This window comes from Bidens hawaiensis, unplaced genomic scaffold, assembly GCF_021521415.1.
Source record: "Bidens hawaiensis isolate Kalapana, Puna unplaced genomic scaffold, B.hawaiensis_p1.1 tig00008515_1, whole genome shotgun sequence".
Lineage (NCBI taxonomy): Eukaryota > Viridiplantae > Streptophyta > Magnoliopsida > Asterales > Asteraceae > Bidens > Bidens hawaiensis.
Genome location: NW_027491608.1, coordinates 762,314 through 776,512, shown reverse-complemented (window position 1 = coordinate 776,512; position 14,199 = coordinate 762,314). Strand labels below are relative to the sequence as shown.

The 14,199-nt window shown below is 36.7% G+C and overlaps 1 protein-coding gene across 1 annotated transcript; it reads right to left on the bottom strand.

Moving 5' to 3' along the window:
* Positions 1–7,741: 7,741 nt before the first annotated feature.
* Positions 7,742–13,584, bottom strand: LOC143529273 (3-epi-6-deoxocathasterone 23-monooxygenase CYP90D1-like). Its single transcript, XM_077025098.1, has 7 exons — positions 13,069–13,584; positions 12,213–12,537; positions 10,031–10,432; positions 9,693–9,785; positions 9,254–9,439; positions 8,742–8,872; positions 7,742–8,168 (listed from the first exon to the last, which is right to left on the bottom strand). Exons 1-7 carry the CDS (start codon positions 13,359–13,361, stop codon positions 8,072–8,074), a joined length of 1,527 nt encoding a protein of 508 aa, XP_076881213.1. The 5' UTR covers positions 13,362–13,584; the 3' UTR covers positions 7,742–8,071.
* Between the last annotated feature and the right edge of the window lie 615 nt (positions 13,585–14,199).

The following is a 14,199-nucleotide window of genomic DNA, read 5'->3' as shown; positions in this document are numbered from 1 at the left end:
CCGGAGCCTTCACAGACGTATCTTCTGAAGAATCATCCTCAGAGTCTTCCCCAAAATAGACCTTCAAAAGTTGTAGGCCATCATCTGCGGATGCAAACTCCGGAAGCATTTGCTGAAGCGGAAACACTAGGTCATCATGTTCCTTTACCCGCATAACTCGGGCTTGCTTGACATCAACTCCATGAAGAGGATGATCTCTGAATGTGCGGTTGCTCTGAGCATACTTCATCCCTTCATGAAAGCCCACAACTCGCCCAAGTGAGGAAGAAGCAGGCATTGCATTGGCAAAGCTGTCATTTAGCTCCTTACCTCCTTTGATATGGCGAACAACCTGTTAAGACAAAAACATAAGTCCCCAATATCAAAAGGTACGAGTGAAACAACAAATGATAAAGTGTGACTTACAGCATCAACTCCCCGAGTAAGGAACCATTGACGGTCCTGTTCCGAACACTCGGCCCGCGCTCGGAACTCCTTTGATTCCGCGATGGCTTCCTCATGAGCTTGGAGGAGGGAATCATAAGCAGTCTAGATTTCAACAGCACTTTGATCCTTAAGTTCAGCCCGCTCCTTCTGCAGCTTTAGCTCCGCTTCAAGATCGTGAATTCGCGCACCTTGAAGGGCTACTTGGTTTTCTAATGAAGTATTAGCCTCTTGAACACGAGCCAATTCATCCCTTTCCCTCTGAGCTTTAGCTCGAGCAGCCTCAAGAAGGGAATTTTGCTTTTCACAAGCTTCTTTCCATCGCCGAGCAGCCTCAGCATTGCGATCCTGCTCGTTTTTCAAGGCGATTTCCGCATCAGATTGTTTCCATTTGGCGGTTTAGGCAGCAACGCGATGCTCCTCAGCCTCCTTCCTGGCAATCTCAGCCGCCCGACGAGCTTCCCCCACCTTCCCGCCTAGAGTACGCCACTCACTTAAGACCTCCTGGCTACCGGCTAAGGCATTAGCCAGATGATAAGCAACATTTGTATGAAGGTCGTGGCGGGAAAGATCACGCTGATATGCCATCTCAGCAGGGGGTGCGCAATGTTCAATAAATTCCATACAAGTTCTCGGTTGTGAAAACCGAGAACCATTGGTAATGCCCCATGGAGGGACAAACAACTCGTGTTGTCACCCAAGCCTGTATCCCCGTAATAACGGGAACCCTAGGGCTTAAGGCGAGCAGGGGTGGAAGAAGATGTTGAGGAGGACGTTGGCGTGGAAGCTCGTCAGTCTGAATATGATCCTCCTCAGCAGCAGGACTGTCTTGCTGATCACCACTACCACCCCCACCTTGAAACAAATAATCAAAATGGGTATCACGGCCGGACTGATCGTCCGGACCTCCCGTTGAAATATCAATCGGAGGAGTAGGCATCTCCTCATCCATAATAACCCCAGCCTGGGGGAAAGTTGGCTGATCCTCCACGTTAGCAGCATCAGGCGGAGTAGATGGTTTATCCTCCGCCCCTCCCCTTGAAAAAGGGGATGATGGTTTCTCAGTATGAGGAGTGGGTGTTGATAATTTCTCAGATATATCTTCACTAAAAATCAACGGATCTACACAACAAGATTTATACTTAGCAAAATACTAATAAAAAAACATAAAAAAAATAATAATACAGTATTTAAAGGCTGGCATGTACCTTCAACAGTGTCAAGACGGTCAGCAAGGCTATACCGTGGCTTCTTGGGACGGTGTATTTTCCGTTTTTTCTTGGACGGTCCCGCCTCAGAGTCCGCAGCCTTCTCGTTCATACGGCCCGTCTGGGAAGCTAAGAAAACTCTCCTTTGCTCCAATTCTGCCAATAAATGTGAGACAGAGGAAGGTTCAGAAGTATCGAAATCCTCTTCTTCGGAGGCAGAAGACATAGAAACATTACCACCGTCATCACTTGACGATAAGATGGCAACTATCCCGTCCGAAGTAACGGCAGTAAGAGGAGGAGGGTTTAGAATATACGCACCTGTTTCAAAGGTGACATTTGAGATTACAGGTTCAGCCTGAACTTTCTTCGGAAACAGAAATTGAGATTTAGTTTTGTCAAGAATGGGTTGGTCCCCCGCCTCACAGATACCCTTACGGACACAACCCCTATCCCCAAAAAGAACGTTAAACATGGGACTCCGACATGAGGAAATAAAAACTTAATCATTCAACGATTCAGAATAAAGAAGAAACAAGTATACAAGGGAACTTACGCTCATGCAAGTTTACAAAAATAGGCTCCATGAATTCCGTCGGCCACAGATGACTCATGCTTGCCCACACCAATGCCTCTTCCGGCAAGGCACGCATAGGTGAGGGCTCCATGGTAAGCATGCGATACCATTCACGACCCTCATGAGCAACTGTCACTACCTCCGGGAGAGCAGAATTCACAGGGCGACGAACCATGGGTAGAGGCACCACGTCCTCGGATATCCAGAAAAACTTGTTGCGCCAGTCGGCGGACAACCTTTCAACCTCATTCCCAAGGCTCCGATCGGAAAATCCTTGGCACGTATACCAGCCATTATGGTTAGCAAGGCGATAGAAAACCGGGAATCGATCTATGTGGGGAACCATATCATGTGCTATGCATACAAATTCATAATGAGGAATTCGCATCATAGCACGCGGGTGTAGTTGAGATAAATGAATTCCATAAGCGGTCAGAATTCTCTCTAAAAATTTTGTTATAGGAAGACGAAAATTCCCGTGAACAAAATAATCGGCATAAAAAGCCATTTTCCCAGGCGGTGGGAAACTGGCTATGGATCCAGGAGCAGGGAACTATGGCTCCCACTCCGGTGGAATGCCATAAGTCTCTAGCAACTTCTCGTAATCAGAATAGTCCCACGACACTTCTGTCTCGTCAACCTCAGTTTGAACATTCGACATCTTAGAAAGATTTGATGAGAGAATACAAGAAAGTTCAATGCTTTATCAGAAAAAAAAATTAAGAAGATAATCAAAGCAAAAGAGCGATAAAACTTCAAAAAGAAGGAGTCTCTCCTTATTTATACCCATCGCAGTTAATGCGATGGGATATGAACAGCAGAGAGAGAAAAACATTACCCAACCAGTGACTGCCACGTCACGCGGGAAATTCGAAAAAGAGAAAAAGTTGTACAGTCGGGTACAGTGACAGCCGTAAAAAATGTTCCATCATCTGTTCACGCGCCTGCGAGTACTCAACTTGTCCTTTTTCGTGACTATCCATACAACAGAAGATATTTTCTACCTAACCTCCGAACAACAAAAATCCCCAAAACATACGTTAAGTCTAGAAATTTCACCCGCACAAAGACTTCACGCGGAAGAAACACTGGACTGGGGGGACTTGTAAGGGTAGGGTACCAAAAAGACCCGAATACCCTTAAATACTACCCGCGGGTCATAGAGAACCCTCTTATAAACCACCCGCATGTTACGAGTAAGGAGGAACGTTCTCATAACACACGCGGAAGCATCCTGGCGTCCTCAAAAGTCATCTGCAAAACAGGACGTATGTCCGCACAAATAACTGGAGGACAGTGCCAGTAGGACAGCTGTCACCATTCAAATACTTTCTAGAAGAAAGGCACATGATTCTTACTTGGGGAATACGTGACATACTAACCAATGAACAAAGGACACCTGGCCAGGTTGTTATAACCGTGCACATGGTCAGGGTGCGATCCATCCTATCAGCTGGTGACACGTGTCCAGGTTGTTATACCCATGCACATGGGACGTATAGCCCAACCTATCACAAGAAGACACGTGGCCAGGTTGTTATAACCGTGCACATGGTCAGGGTGCGATCCATCCTATCAGCTGGTGACACGTGTCCAGGTTGTTATACCCATGAACATGGGACGTATAGCCCAACCTATCACAAGAAGACACGTGTCCAGACGGTTATCAAAGATCTTCTAGAAGAGGACAGCTGCCCCAATCATCTTCCATCATCTTTCGGCTATAAATACCTTGTCAAACGATATGAGGTATTCATTCATTCACTCACATATATTCTGACTACACTTAGTCTTTATACATCAGTACTTTCTTCATTACGACCGTTACTGATTCTCACGCCGGAGAGTGGTTACAGGAAGACCCCCCCTCTTGTCCTTCCTGTAACGAGACTCACGGTGTCTGTTTTGCAGGTTCCGGTCACTGGACTTTAGGAAGCCTTACTCATATCGTGGTAGTAATTATCGTATTGTACCCTGTGGACTCACTAGATCCAGGACCCATACCCGGGGAGTGGATCCGTGTTTCTTCAATGTACATCCTAAAAGCCTAATTTGAAAAGTCAGAAATACATAAGAATATGAAAACGCGTACATACCTGAGAGCTTGAGATTGAATTAAGGTGAGATTTGAATTAATATGCAGCAGCTTTTATGAGTCCATAAAATTGCCTTAAACCCTAGAAATCGGTCCGGTAAGGGATTGGTAAATGCACGCAAAAATGATTAATGGAACGAACAAATATGTGAAGAATGGTTCTGTATAGGAGACATATCAGAATGGAGTTGTACAAACAGCAAAAGAAATAGTACTCCTCATTTTTATTTTTATTTTAACGATTTTCATTTAATACCGGCAAAACGCCAGACACACCAAAACAATCACCAAATAAAAAGAAAGAAAAAAGCAAACGCCAACAAAATAAAACATAAACCAAAGCGAACCCAACCCGCCCCCCACACCCCGTTACAATAGAAATTTACTCCACTCCTTTCCTCCCATGTAAGCCTAGAGGTGTACAAATCGGGTTTTTCTAATACCCGGGTTTGGGTATGGAACCGGTTTCGGGTATGATCGGGTATTGAAAAATCGGGTATTGAGAGAAATCGGGTAGGGTTCGGGTAGGGTATTGAGGAGAAAAACTCAACCCTATGTACCCGGGTAGGGTATTAATACCCGGTTTTGAATTTGTAACTTTTTTATACATTTTTTAATTTGTTTAAAATTTAAATTTGCTTTGTAATGTATAAAAATAATTAAACTATATTACAAAAACCATAAATCCACTTAATTACAAATTATTTACTTAGTAATATGCATTTTATAAAAACTTAAACATAAAAGGTGTGAAATAAACACAAAAATATACTATAAAAACTCATGTATTATTTCGGGTATTAGAAAATTGGTATCGGGTATAACCGGGTATCGGGTATAGAGTATGACTGGGTCCGGGTATTTACGGGTATAAATCGGGTACGGTTCCGGGTACGGGTATTAACTTCAAAATGCATACCCTATTCATACCCTATGGGTAGGGTCGGTTCTAGTTTCGGGTATAGAATACCTGGGTATAAAAAAAACCGGTTCCGAGTATTTTTTACGGGTCCAGTTTCGGGTACGGGTTTTTTGTGCACCTCTATGTAAGCCTGTCTTTTTTCCCTCTATTTTTAATCCATATCAAAAACCCAACACCTTTATATCCTCTGGACCTCCACTAAACTTGTAAGATGAACCGGAGTTTTGGAGTTAATGAATGCATTCCTTTACTTCCATAAGCACGACGTGTGAATATGTGAGGGAACGGTAATTTGTAAATTAGTATACGTATAATTAGACCTAAGTTTGCGTAATAATTGTGTTAGTAGTATAGTTTAATTGGGCTGAGTCAGGGGGCATTTGGGCTACGGTTTGAAGGATACAGGCATTTTGAGCTAACTCCCAATAACTTTAAAATCGGGAAACACTCACTAAATCACAGTTATTATTAACTTATTTTATTAGTCCTTAACCATGAAGTGATGAAGACAATCCCCATAATTGATGCACGTTTTCTAAGTTTAACTTAACAAAGGTTACGTATCCCTAGCAACTAAAAACCTAGTCTTATTTAATCCACTACAAGTGAAAAGTCATTTATATATAATAGTTTTTAATTCCAAGAGACTTCAAACACATTTCTTTCACACTTTCAAGATTGATGCGTTAACTATATGGTTAAAATTAGTCCACAACTATCATTTGTACCCACTTGCAACATTCAAAAACCATACTTATCCATTAACTATTAGATTTTTCCAAAATTATTATACCACTAAGTCCAATTTTTTTTTAGGTTCTTCCTAAAATTCTTTCCAAGATCCGTCACTGATTATATCAGACGGACATCACCCCTAACACTTACATTGCAGATGCTCTAATCTATAAATATTAAATACATAATTAATTTTACATAGTGGACAAGGGAAGAAAAACTTTATTTATAATTTTGAAACCCTTTAGTCTTATTTGGAAATCTTTAGATTATATTCCTAACATATGTCGGTTAACATAACATGATACAATTCATCCTCTATTTATATTTATTATTTGTTCTCTATTGTTTAATAACAGTGACTACTCCAAAGTAATAATTACAGGTGAAAAAACTTCAACTTAAGGTTAAGGGGAAAAACTATTTTTTATTTAAAATGAATATGTTAATTATCGCCACAAGAAAAGAGAGGGGGGCACACACATAGGTTTGTGACACGTAACCCAAAAATCCAAAAGCTTGATTACGCATATTACTGGCTAAAAATGATTTATGTTGCTTTAAATGGACCCAAGACCAAATTATTTGTGCTTACATATGTACTTACGTCATCAAAAGAGTAAATTACATAAATAAGAAGAGTCGAGCATAATATATTTTACATATAAGTGGAGATGATTAGGATATCATATAACGTAGGGAAGAAGAGGAGTGATGGCAAAAGAGATGCAGTGTAGACGTGCAGTTTTCGTTATGCATAAAGATCGAATGCGATATAGATACAATGATTGATGGTATCATAACTATAACTGTCGACGGTCATAATTAATTGATAAATGTCCTTTTTAAATAATAAAGAAGGTATACACTGGCTACAAATCATGTAAATTATGGAACACGACGTTCTAAGTTTTGACTTGCGAAAGGAATGGATATTTGTACATACTTAAACTTAATTGATGAGGTAATACTAAATGTTGGAGACAGGCTTAAAGTGCTAAAATGCACCCCAGGGCTAGAGCAAGACCAAATTATTGAACTTGTATCGAGTGCCATACTCGATTTTAGTGCTTAATCAAACACAAACGTTGGGGTTAAGAGTTGAAACATGCCAATTATACATACTATGTTACCAATATAGACTACATCTTATAGAAGGTTGTCCACCAACAATAAGCATGGTATAGACAAAACAAAGAATGCAAAGAAAATGAACGGTGTAAGTGAGTGTCTAGTATAGCATACCCAAAGGCCAAAACTATCTAATATATACTAGACTAGCGCTTGTAGAACGTACTCCTATTTTGACCTCAATATGTTGAGCTCCATCGCAATCTTAACTTCATTTTCTCTCCAGATCTAGCTACTAGCAGTGTCTCTTTCACTTAAGGCACATATACAGATGATCGTTCCCTAGACCATGAGGTTGCGAATTCAAAACCTCTTTGACAAGTTTATATAGTCCTTAATTACATCGTAACTCATAGCCTGGGACAATGAGAAACTCTTGACACTTTAACCAGGTGAACCGATGGGTAACACTACATGGGTACTTAGCAACAACTACAATCTAGAAATTAATTAATGTCTCAACGATCGAGCTTTTCATGAGTTATAGACTACAAACTATTCACATTAAAACAAAATACAACAGTTATAGACTACAAGCTATCCGAAGATTAATTAGTAAAACTCTAAAAGAGTTGCACGACACTTGATAGCACAAAATTTTGATATGCAAATTTGTTTTTATAATAACCACTTAATTACATCAAAAGAATCATGTTGAGTCCCACATATGATGTGAACACATATTTGTACAAGTAAACTAGCTGGTACCCATTTATCTCTAATTAACTTTAAACCTATATCAAACTATGCATAATTAATTAACCCTTAATCAAGTTAATTACACAAAAGATTCCTATTAATCTGCCCTGTGTGACCTTTTAAAGATGCATGCGTGTGTAAGTTCAAAGATGGGACAATATCAGCATCTGATGATCATGTCATGGCCACCCACACGTGTTGTTCTTTATCTATCTTTTCTTTTTCTTTAGACAAAAGGCCCCATGAAAAATATATAATCATACCCTCCAACCCCACCAAACCTACCCACTGTAATTGTCTCTTTTGACCCAAATTGGCATTCTATTCTTCATTCTTACTGTTGGGAAGTTTATTATGGTGTCATCCTCAGCTACCCACCTGCATTTGCATGGATCGTTAATTCACACATAAAATTAATCAATGCTACAAGTAAGTTATATTTTTATATATATGATATATGTACTTTTAAGTGTTTTGAGTACAAGAGTTGGTTTAAGAAATTAGTCAAAATATTACATTCTTTCACATAGTTTGGAAAATGGAAAAATGCTCAACATGTTCATTTGGCCAGGGTTTTTTTTCATAATGTCCACCCACACAGTTTTAGATTATTAGCCGATAAGATTCTGTCACGCTTCATAAAACTGTCGTGTCGATAGTTTTTTTTCTTTTAAACATCCAGAGCCGACGAGATTTATTTTGGTTTCAGACGAGATCTTTTTGGCTTTGGACAAGCTTCTTGGATAAGTGACAGAATATGGTTGGTTAAAAATCCTGCGAGTTATTATTGAATGCCGTCGATTCGACAAGATTTAGAGGTGGAATTTTTGAGAATAAGGTGGTCAAATCGACTTTTCTTGACTTTGACATGTCAAATTGACATTTTGGTTGTTTTCGCTTTGGTATGTATTGATAATTACCATTTTACCCTTGGCATATATTGATAATTACCTGAACTCACTAACAAAGTGATGGAGAAATATAGAAGCTTCTAGTCTGGCCAAATCAAGTCCGGGACATAGCCTGAGCCCCCCTCCAAAAGGTGTGAAGTAAGTGTTGCTACAATTGCTCATATCCCTATTCTGTTGATAACAATAGATTCAATTTTTTTAAAAACTATAAAGGGATCAGTTATAATTATACACACACTATCTGACATCTAATTCACGATATTTCAAATGGTCACTTTGACCCAAAAAAAAATTTAAGTTAGAACTACCGTCTGAATATTGTTCAAATGGGCGCCGTTCTGACCAATAAGCTTGAAAGTTTGATTTTTTTTATATATAAATTTGTTGACCAAAACAACCATCTATTTGTGGATGGCCTTTTGATGGTGTGATATTAGACGGGGGCGATGTAGCTATAACATCATGACTCATTTAATAGATTTAAGTTATATAACATACGACGACAAATATGTAGGGTGAGATTATAGTGAACGTGCATGCATAATTTATTACCTGCCACCTCCAAGGGTTAAATTGGTGAGGAGACTCATGGTGATTATCATCAAGATGAATTGATCTGAAATGAGTCAACACACACCATCCTTTTGGTATCAAGTACCCTTTAATCTCCACATCTTTCATAGCCTTTCTAATCACCCCCATTATTATATTCCCTAATCTTAGGGTTTCTGTAATCACCTGTGTAATCAATTTTACTTATAATCAATAACTAATTAAATATGTGATATATAGGGAAAAGTAAAAATACAAATTAAATTAACGCGTTAACTGTGTGAATCAAATAGTGTAATTATATATACAGGTAATGTAATTATGTAATTACATGTTGTATATATAATTACACGTCTTGTTTCGCATGGTTAACATGCTAATTTAATTTGTATTTGATCCAAACTCTTTGATTAATTATCATAGACTATAATTAACTTACATTTTGCGTAAAGGGTAACGACGACATGTAATCATCCCAGCACGTTACACATCCGAGATCCTTTTTACGTCTTTTCAGCTCCATATTTTCTTCCTAATCATCATCACAATTCATAATTACATAGTGAAGTGGGTAATTAAGAACATGATCATTAGAGATAAATTATGGCCATAAACAATCATTACATCTCCTAAAAGTTGATTAAATACTATACAACTGCTAATCGTGCATGTCACCTCTTAATTACTTTATAAGCTCATGCAATATGCAATTAGTAGTATTAAAAGTATAAAATAATACATTTATAAAGTAGATTTAATAAAGATACCATTAAGTACCTTAAGTTGATGGAGAGCTTTGGGACAATCCGATAAGTATTTGATTGCTAAAGTTATAAGTAAAGGGACGGAATCCTCTCCGGGAATCATCAAATCAATCATGTTATCAGATATTAATTCATCCGTTAGTTTTTCATTTTTATCGTTGAGTAACACGTCAGCCACGTCCTTTGCATCTTGTGAAATAGCAACATTGTGTGTCCTTTTATCCGCTATAATATTCAAGATTAATTTCACCATCTTTTTCTTTGCTTGTAATGATCGATGAAGTTGGGTTCCCGGTAGTTTTATGGGTAATGACATGAGACCTGCGATGAAATTCTGAAAATGGACCTTTAAAAACTCCATATCTTCACCCGGGTCTAAACCGATCAAAGCTTTGGCAAGTACTTGAAACGCGATCTGACGTAACAATAAACAATGCAATGAGTTTTTGTAAGTGTTAGTAACAATCATTTGATGGTTAGATAGTCAATGAATGCATCAAGATTGTGAAAAAACAAATGTAGAAATTGGAATTTTTTTGATAACGACATGTCAAATATGGGAGAAATTGGGGACATATGATTAGTAGCATGGACCATATGTGGTGAAATTTGTGGACATAATAATTATATTATATTGATTATGTAACCAATAACAAGGGTTTTAATTGCTTTATATTATAAAGGTGTTGGAAAAAATTAAAAGTTACATTTACTTTTGTTACTTGTTCTTTGCTTAAACCCCTTTTCCCTACAATTAGACACCCAAACAAACTACTTTTTGGTTTTCATATTTTGTTTTTTCACATATGGCCAAAATAGTTAACAGTCGACACCATTTGTTTACGTTGTAAACTAAGGTTATATATTTACGATGAAAATCGGAAAGGCCTAGCAACACAATTTGTTATTTATTTGTCTTCTATTTTAATGTAATTTAAATTAAATTAATACAAAGTAGAATTCATAAATCGTACTTCATACTTAAAAGTTGAAACTTTAAAATGACGGTGGTTTGGTTATCATTTTATCTACTAATAGTGGACAAATAGGCGTATTACCAAATCACGCTCCTATTGCCACAGCAGTAGATATAGGTATTTTGAGAATACGCCTTAACGACAATTGATAGAACGACATACTTGAATCCAAGCAAATGTGGAAATTTTAAATAAGCAACACAAACGGTAACATCATAATTTTCTGCAAAGGAGAACATTAATTAAACATGGTCAAATGAAGCAGCTTGTTTTTTTGTTGATTTAATTAGTAAGCAAAAAATATTGTATGAAAAAGAACCATGGGATGAGTTTTGGCTTTTGTGTGCCTATTATATATACATTTGGTTAGAAACCATGTTATTAAAAATATTAAAATGAATACTTAGTAATTAAGATTTAGCAACTCTAAAAGTACTCTTTGAAACAAAATATGATTAAATTACGTATAAGAAAGAATAAATAATAAAATCATAATGTTGAAAAATGAATTTGAATTTATATGGTTTTCATACAAATTTTTTTTTTAATTTAAAAATGGTTTTATAATTTTATTATATAACTAAGGTAACTCGTGTGCATACATATGATTAAAGCTTAATAACTTTTGTTTGTGCTTCTTAAAAGTTACTACTAGTTTTAAAATTAATATTACAAACGTGAAATCTGCTTTGTTTGAGATAATGCTTTCCAAGTGATAAGAAGGACCAATTAAATTTGTTAAAACTCAAAAGTAATGCACTAATGCATATATTATCTTAAAAATAAAATTAGGCATTTTATACAAATAGTTTGGACTAGGGGTGAGCAATAACCAAATCGTTAATCAAAACCGAACCGAAAACCGATAGAACTAAACCGAAATAATCGAACCGCACCGAACTCTTCATTTTTTTTTTCATATTTTCCAGCATTTTTTCATCTATTTCATGTATTATACGTATTAATAGTTTAGTAATATCATTTTCATGATTTATATCTCCATTTCATGTACTAATATCTCAATTTCATATATTTATACATTCATTTCATGTATTTAAGTATCCATTTCATGTATTTTTAAGCAAGATTTTGGCCCATGTTTGACATCGGTTATTAACCGAACCGATAACCGATCGGTTCGGTTAATGCTAATAACCTAACCGAACCGCGCACACACCTAGTTTGGACTTTGGAGTAAACATTTAAAGAAAAACATACATGTTTGGTTTCATCTTGAATATAAACAGGACGATCTTCTTTCCAAGTATTCATGGCTTTCAGAACAAGTTTCCTCATGTCACAAGTTACTTGAGCTTTAAGGTACGGAGACTTAAGGAAGGAGCCAATAAGACCGTGTATTCTCCTGTGTAAACAGCCATTGATGCGCAAAATCGAAGACTCTCCCAACAATTCTGTTAATGATTTCGGGTATGATGGCACGAAACTGTTGGCATCGCTTTGTAACACAATCTTGCTCACTTCTGCATCGGTTGATATGATCATTGGGCTCCCAAATAAATGAGATTTGAACACCTTCCCATACCTATTAATTGTATATGACAAGATGGATTTAGTTTCGGTTTTTGATTCGAAACGAAGAAGATGAATTGAACACAATATTACTATTAATAAGTAGAAACTTAGTTTTGTTATCCAAAAAGGTATGTTTGCTTTTTTTTTTATGTAAACACTACGGTTTTCATGCTATTATATTTTAACCATTATACATATTGTCTGACATCTAATCCAACACCGTTTCAAAATGACTGCTAGGCAGAAGTTACATGACCATTTTGACAAAAACAAAAAAAATAACTTTCAAAGTTTGATAGTTTATGGTCAGAATAACTAATGATTGTTTTAAACAATATCTTTTAAAGCTTCAACCCCTATGATGGTCACCAGATATTGTGAAAACGGCCGTTCTAACCAATAATTTACAAAAACTTTTTTGTTGTCAACACGGCTGTTTGAGTGTTTTGTAAACAGGTGTTTGATAGTATGAAATCACATGGTGATGGTGTAGCTATAGAATGACACTTATATTCTATAAAGTAACTCCAAGTAAACTTACAAGAGACGGCGTTTATCGATGAACGATTGAGGACGATCAGTGTAACCACACGAGACAAAATCAAGAGTTTCACCTATGAAAGGCCATCCCATGGTACCTAAGAGAGTTCTCTTAACTACCATCGTTGACGACGATTTCCACAAACGGCGTTTGTTGACGAATAATAAGTTAACAAGAACGAGAACAGCAGCGAAGAGGAGGACTGTTGCGATAGCCGCGGTGGTGGTGGTGGTGGATTGGAAGAAGGATGTGAAGGTGAAGTCCATGACTAGAGGTTTGGAGTTTTGGGTCATGTCTAGCTTGTGGTTGTTTAAATATGATTGGAAAGTGAAAATATTTATGCACGTACGTGTGGGTGCAAGCGTGCAACTGATTGAGGACCCATCTACATATTACATATATTGCCTTGATTTAAACACTCGTTAAAGTTTAAACAAAAGTAATATATTCATTCATCCTATTTTTTGTTTATATTTATGAAAAGTGGAGTGTTATGAAAGAGTCTAAATTTCATTTATTCTTCGTTAAGCTACCGATATAGGTTGATTAACTGATAAAAAAAACACTAAAGTTAGAAAGAATTTCATATTCTAGATTAGTCTAATAAGTTGGTATAGCTATATAGAACGATATATTCATATATTAAAGAGTATGAATTATGAAAAGTTGAATGAGCAACTGTTGCTTCAAATTAGGGGAGCCTCACGGTTTATTTGACTTTGTAAGATAAATTAATTTGCTTAAGTATAATGTTGTTTGGTTTCTTGTGATAACGTACATTTATCATCATACATTTTGTTTGGTATAATCGGAAAACCACAAAGTTTTTGGCCAAGAAAATTACTACCAACTAAATAACATTTTCACTAATTATAAGGTTAGGAAGGTAAAAAAAAGATATATATTTCTAATATAAGTTCACAAATGAAAAAAATAATAAAAAGAAAATAATAATGAAAATAAAAGTCATGTGTTAATGTTGAGCTATAATTAAATAGAAGTATAGAACCCTAATTTTAGGTATTTGGCCGAACTCTATGTACGTATTGTCAAAAAATGAATGCGTCAAATAAAGAACTAGAATCCGGTCTATAAGCTATGTTGTCGGCTAGAGAAATGTAAATGTAGTTT